The sequence below is a fragment of the Rhea americana genome, unplaced genomic scaffold (genome assembly GCF_003343005.1).
Source record: "Rhea americana isolate MKP2758 unplaced genomic scaffold, rheAme1 scaffold_169, whole genome shotgun sequence".
NCBI lineage: Eukaryota > Metazoa > Chordata > Aves > Rheiformes > Rheidae > Rhea > Rhea americana.
Genome location: NW_028185805.1, coordinates 21,183 through 28,236, shown reverse-complemented (window position 1 = coordinate 28,236; position 7,054 = coordinate 21,183). Strand labels below are relative to the sequence as shown.

Below are 7,054 nucleotides of genomic sequence, written 5' to 3'. Positions count from 1 at the left end.
GCTTGGAAAATTGCACGCTTACCAGGTCTGTAAACTCCRTATGATGCACTGTTTACTAGCAGAGGTATAACTTAGTTGCTCTATGCAAAGCAGTGCAGATGCCTTCCTGTAATTTACTTCATGGCTCCTTTTTCTCTTGAGGATTAAGCATTTAAAGTAATTCAGTAGCTAGAAAGTCTTTTCTTGAAGGAAAAGGTCTGGGTTTACATGGAAGGTGGGGTGACAGGCGTCCACGTGGATGCTAGCCTAGCATGCGCGGAGGCATCGTACTGGCTGTCCGGAAGGTCTGTAGTTGCACCGCCGTCATACAGCGGGGATGCAGAGGAGGCGGTAGCAACTGGATGAGGAAGGGCAGTGTAGTGTGCTGGAGAGCCACGTAAAAACTGGGAGCTCAGGCCATTGGACATCCCACTTGACTGAGACACYGGTGTGATGGTGCTGTTACTCACAGACCACAAGTTAGGATATTGACTGAGAGAGAGAATGAAAGATAATATAGATTATTAGCGATTCCAGCTTCTGTTGGCACTTGGTCAGATCACAACCCACCTCCCAGGCCAGATGCATTTTATGCAGATGGTGAATTTCTTCAGGAAGCTCCCAGCCATTGCAAGGCAGGAAGGACCCTTAGGCCAGAGGGCTGTGTTCCTGCCACCCCACCAACACATCTGAAACAGCTCCATTTTCCAACAGCAGGTTCCAGCACTGTGTGTACTAGTAACTTTTAGGCTAAGCTGAGGAATTAACAGGCTGGGCTGAAAAACGCAGAGGTTCAAGAGCTGATTCGTGAGCCAAGAAGAGACCCTTTCCTCTGGGAATAACAGTGTAACAGGGATGACTGAACAAAGCCTTCCCAGTCATTTTTTATCTGTTGCCAGGAGTCCCCCTTGGGTCCCTCTGTAGTCAAGAGAGGGACATACCTCCGGACAGCAGTTTAGGCTTCCAAAGACCTTGCTCATCTCCTCATGTTAGAAGGGGCAGAGCTAGATCTATGGCTGCAGGTTACTAGGATAACACTGAAAGGGCTGCTATGAGGAAAAAAGCCTTGTCAAGACACTATAGCCTCCATACTTTCTATGCTTCTCTGCATATATATATATACACACTATATACATATATATACACATACAAACACATATTTCCGTGAATACACACATATTAAAATAAACAAATTAAGCCAAGAAAAACACTATGGGAACAAGTTCAGTCCTTCTGTGTAGCACTACACAGCACTTCTCACTTACAGATCTCAAACAATTTATCAAAAAATATAAATATTTTTCTTACTTCACATATAGGAACCTAGACAAAAGGAATGGCAGAAATGCCTTCCTCAAGGTCCCACAGTTCCAGTTCTGCTGGTTTTATCTACAGGATAACTCTTAGTGCAGCAACTGAAACTCAGTGAATTTTGCAACTTTAAAAGTATGCCTGAGACAGGAAAGAAGTGCTAGAAGTATTTGTTTACATAATAAGCCTAAGAATGCTTCCCACAGCCTGAAGGGTAGATCTGAATTGCCAAAAAAGGATACCCAAACCTTATTTCTCTGCGGAGTATAGCAAAATTTTTACCTCTTTAACCGAATTCCCTCTAATTTTCAAGCTTAGCTCCAAGAGACTCACTATAAGCTAAATCTCTGCTGAAGGATCAAAAAGTTTAATTAATGTAAGTAGAGAGAGGAGAGAAGATATATTTATATGATCAAAAAATAAGGAAGCTTKTCACTAAGTGCATAAGGCCACATTATGCTGGCTTGGCTGGCAACACCCAAGCAAAAAAATTCCTACTCCAGCCACTTCTCCACACTGCCCCTTCAGAGCAAAGGTTTGTGGAGACAGATGGGGAAGTGATGGTTGGCAAAAGTGAAATAGATTAAAAATAAGCTTTTTGARCACATTTTTGCTTACAGGCAAAATGAGATGAAACTTAAAAGAGCACCCTCAAATTAAATGGACATTTGTGTAAGAGATCTGTGTTTCCTTAATCTACACGATGCCATTGTCACAAGTATCTATATTTCTAAAACCAAAACATCAGAAAATAACTGTTTGTTTCTCCAATCTGTTTTCCCTGTGAATAGTCCATTTCAGCACCTCCCTTGCATGGTCTGTAATTTTCATGTAGTAATAAGGATTTGTAGTTTGATGGTGTCTCTTTATCTCCTTTTTTTCTTCTCTTACTAGAAAGTAGCAATATACTGATTTAGGGGCTGCTAAGGGATGGACTTCTACCTGGAGCTGGTGGCTGTGCCAGTGCTGTGACTCATGGGCAGCATAGTCGTATGTGTGGGAACTCCTAGGCTGGACCAGTTGTCATGGGACTGGAGCATGGAAAGGCAGGCAGAGGAATTATCGGCATAGGCTGCTGCGAAAACAAGCAAGCACTTCAACACATGAAAAATCAGTCCGAAAAACAATCTTACATTCAAATGCAATATACAGCTCTAAACTAACCTCYCCTACTAATTTTTCTATCTTAAAAAAAAATAAATAAAAAAAAACTCAGCTTCCAGTTGTGTCAGCCTGCAATTCCACTGCCATTGCCTGGCTGATGCACTGTTTTGTTTAAGAATAAGACTTTGCAGTTGTAAGCTATAAAGGATTTACAGACAAAAAGCTACATTCAAACCACCTACTAATCCAGGCCATGGTTCCTTAGTCGGTCAGTGGAGAGAGCCAAGCTCCTTACTTAACACTATCCCAATCTCTCTTCCAAGGCACCTTTTTCATATCCATCATCTGCGTTGGTAGTAACAGTCTGGCCACCCTGGATAACAGGTGGTCTAATCACACATCCCGGTTTTGAGCTGAAAATGCCACAAACTCTGAAGTCTGCAACAAGCAGACTCTAGACATCATCTAAAGTGATCAGGCTACTCAGCCCGTGACCAAATGACTGGCTAGTTTAGCTGAAGCCTGACGAAGCTATAAAGGGAATCCTATTCTGCCATCCATAGCCAGAAAAGAGCTGCTGTGGCAGCTGGCTTTCAGGGAAGGAGAAGACATTTTCTTGTTGAGGATGAGCAAAGAGGAGGAACACAGCACTTTCTGTGTCCTTTGAGTGTTTTTTTTTTTTTCAGGTTGCAAAATGAACATAGAATTTCAAGATGTAAAAAGAGCCCACAGAGAGCTTTTTTTCCTCTTGAAAATGAATTACAAAGCTACATATAGGACTGACCAGGCTGTGTCTGGAAGCATACATATTAATTCATAATTCAAAATACATCGTTTTTTTTTTTAAGGGAGCCTTCAATATCCATTACAGGCTAATAGGCAAAAATTGTTAACAGGCCTTTGTTAGGAGAGGAGAAATGTCACTGTTAAAAATGCCCTGTTCTCCTCCCCTAAGTTCAGGGCATATTTCYGAGCACAAAAATTAGTTATGCAATTTACTCAGCTCTATATTGTTACTGTATGCACAGTTCTGACACACTTGTTGAAGCCAAACCTTAATACGTACAGATTGCAGTAGTTCACATCAATGCAAGTCAAATTGACAGAATCGGGCCCTCGATTATTTGCTTAAATGTGTTAATAACAAGTGACTATCAACAGAACGGGACATATTCTCATTTTCAATCTTAAATTCAGAAAAAAAAAAGCCAAAATAAGTTTAATCTCATTGGTTATTGTAAGTCAAAAGCACACAACAAAGCTAGCACAGTGTAATTTAACCAATTAACAGGAGACAGAGTTCTACACAACCTCAGTTTTCTACTCTAAGGACCCTAGGAAACATACTCATTGCAATTATTTCTTTGCAATGTTGGCCCCGAGCCTTCTGCAGAAACTGAACTAGGCAGCTACCTCAGTTTCTGTGGCATCACTTTAGATTCACACTGGTATAACTGCTCAGGGCTTGGATCCCTTGGCTAATTTCCCATCTTTACACATCTGCAAAGTAAGACTTACTTGGCGAGTTGTTTCTATGGGTGTARGGATTGGGGTAAGGGGCAGACCGGTGATTCCTCAGCGATGAGTACCTTTCACAGCTGTGAGCGGGGGAGAGCGACAGGGGTGCTCCAAACTGAGGGTGAGGATTCGCAGGCGGGCACAGAGACCCAGTCCCAGGAATAAGCCAACTACCTACTGCGAGAAAGCAAGAGTTTTGTAAGATGGGTACATAATGCAGCCAGACAGTGAAAGAATTATGCTGTGCYGGGATAAGTAATTGATCATCAAGGAAATGCACACTTGCAAAAGGAAACCAAGTTTCAACACATCTGAAAAATACGGAACTCATCCAACTTTTTAAAATGAAGCAAAGGTTATTTTATGAAGCAAAAGGTTATTTAAAAAGACCTTGGAAAAGCCTTATGTAAAGCTAACCCTTCTTCTAAAAATTACCATTTAATTACAGTCACAGTAAGGAAACACTGAAATRGTTAAACCATGCCTTAAGTAAGTAAGTAACACATGCTCATTTTGCAAGCTTAATAGCAGCTGGTACATCTTCAGTTTTAAGTTGCTCTTTCAGGGTCTCAATTCATAGCTCTGCTTTGAGGTTTCTCAGACTAAGAAAAATCCTTAAAGATTAAGTATTTTCACAGAAGCATAAAATAATCCYTACTGCAACTCCTCATAACCACATTTATAAGTAAGTTGCAGATATATCTTGGCAATAACCTTTCAAAACAGAAATCATTTTAAAATTCTAATGCTTTTTTGCAGATCTGAAAAAGTAACTTTTTAAGTAAATGCCTCTAATTCTCTAAAAATACTTAAAATATAAGTACAATTCCAAAAGTTTTTTGTTGTATTTTGAAATAACCTKTTTCTCTTCAAACCTATTTGATTCAATACATATTACATTACATCTAAATCAAATATGTATTATAAAAACATTAACCTGTATAAACAGCAATCATAAGGATTGGTAATAYTCTTCTCCCATAATTTACAGTATGAACTATGCCAGTCAGCACATAAACTTTGCTTATAGCAACTGATAAGATGGAAGAATTCAATGTTATGTGCATAATACAGAGTGAAAGTAAGCATACATTGCGAATACCCAGACTGCTGGTTGTCTCCCACTTCCTCCATCATGTCTTTGTGATCACTTCTGCAAAAGAAACCACCCTGGATTAGTTAAGAGCACTTTTTCACAGATCTATACAAAATTCCACAAATTTCAGAACTGAGTTTATTTAGGAGCTCTCACCTTTCTTTTGCATCAAGAAATGCCTTTGCAAATGGATTGTATTTTATTTTTAAAGCTGTGATCTAAAAACAACAACAAATATCTTWATTTGTAAGTATCGCTATTCATTATCATACAAAAATTAAGATTTCACTTAGAACTACCCACTGAAGTACCACTGATTTCCAAAGATATATGATTACAGCCATAATACAAACCTCTACGCATCACTTAAACAGCATCTACAAACCTATATACATCACTTAAACAGCATTTATATTTCTTAAATATTATATTATTAGTGGGCTAGGAATTATTCTCTCCACCAAATTTCAAAGCAAAACAGGCACTACCTGACTGAATTGCTTGGGTTCATTAATCACCTAAGGAAAGAGTTCAGAAAGGTAGTATGCTAAAGATACTTATAAAAAGCTTCACACTTCAGGACAGAATAGAGAGGACAACAATAAGTGCAGATTCAGCAAACACAAACCATTACAGATTCTTTAAACACAGACATGAGCATTTTGGCTCACAGAAAGAACAGTCAGTTTTGAAAATGACATGTCCAGTACCATGTACCTAAAAATGACAATCATATTTCTCATCATACTTCTTTGGTCCAAAGACTCTTTTAAGAATTACTCCTCTGCAATAAGTTTGCAGTATGTATTGAGACAGTGATTAGACTGTGTTATGACATATTCATAGAGCTTTACACATATTAAATTCACTTTTACATTCAACTTCAAATGAAGCACAGAGAGAAGTGAAAAAAAATGTGATGAGAGATCCGTTATCCTGCTTTGCAACTTGCACTTTACCACTTGAAAGGATGCAAGTGCTGGGAGGTTTCTTCCCTGCCGTGCATACCTCCTCGTTCTGGTATGCTGTCACAGCTATAAACTGCGTCTCTGGGAAGGAATGGCTGGTGATCATCCGCTGCGGGCCACCAACTCTCACTATATGAATCCTAGGCTCATACTTGTGCAGGGAGTTCAACATGATCTGTGAGGAAACGGATAGAGAAGTTAAGCAGTGATGGAGCAGAGGCAGATCACAACCAACGCCGAAAGCACTTAAAGTAACTCATGATCCATCTTTCCAGCAGAAAAGAAAGAGGCAGCAAGTCTCAGTAAATCCTCAAGTTGAAGCCATAAGGAAAAGAAAACACCTCAGCCAGACACCCGAACTTTTGGCTTCGTTATCATCATCCTGTACTTTTGACAGGACAAATTACAGTCAGAAACATGGTGATAAACAGCCAGGAAGGTGCATCTGCACCACTTTCAGCACCAGACAGGCCAGAAAGACATAAATAAAATAAAGCAAAACATCAAGGAGCCCACCCTTTGCCAAAAGCTCACTCCTGCTGGAAAAAAAATGGAAAAAAATGAGGGGAAAAAAAGGAAAAAACAGAAACGGAAAACGCAGTGCTGGGAAAAACAACCAACCAAGCATCCCTCCCCCCCCGCCCCCCAAACACGCTGTGACAGCGGCCGGCAGGCGGGAGCGCCGAGGGCAGCCGAAGCGGCGGCTGAGCGCTGCGGGCGCCCCGGGCCGGGCCGAGCCGAGCCGGGCYGGGCCGCTTACCTGCCCGCCGCCGTTGAGCTTGTTGGTGAGCTTGACTTTGCTGAAGGAGACGGGCGCCTTCATCCAGTGCGCGCCGAAGTTGGGCGAGTCGGGGTGGATGTAGACGCAGCTGGGCGCCTGCGGCTCCGGCTTCCCGCCCGGCACCCACTCGCCGTTCACGTACTTCCAGCGGTGCCCGTCGGCCGCCACGAAGTCCAGCAGGAAGGAGTACATGGCGTTGGGGTCCAGGCCCGACACGCTCACCTTCAGCACCGGGAACATCCTCCTGCGGGGCGACACGGAGGCGCGAGGCACGGCGGAGCCCCGCGCGGGGCGGCC

At 41.8% G+C, this 7,054-nt stretch overlaps 1 protein-coding gene across 2 annotated transcripts in view; it reads right to left on the bottom strand.

Moving 5' to 3' along the window:
* Positions 1–203: 203 nt before the first annotated feature.
* The window catches only part of TBXT (T-box transcription factor T), a 7,144-nt gene continuing 293 nt past the window's right edge, over positions 204–7,054 (bottom strand). The window contains exons 2-8 of one of the 2 annotated variants that reach the window (XM_085300765.1): positions 6,737–7,001; positions 6,017–6,151; positions 5,165–5,226; positions 5,004–5,065; positions 3,913–4,089; positions 2,233–2,365; positions 204–471 (exon numbers count right to left, since the gene is read on the bottom strand). In XM_085300765.1, the coding sequence (XP_085156891.1) occupies positions 204–471; positions 2,233–2,365; positions 3,913–4,089; positions 5,004–5,065; positions 5,165–5,226; positions 6,017–6,151; positions 6,737–7,001 (1,102 nt within the window). The remainder of the gene's footprint in view (positions 472–2,232; positions 2,366–3,912; positions 4,090–5,003; positions 5,066–5,164; positions 5,227–6,016; positions 6,152–6,736; positions 7,002–7,054) is intronic. The other variant, XM_085300766.1, reaches the window with a different exon arrangement.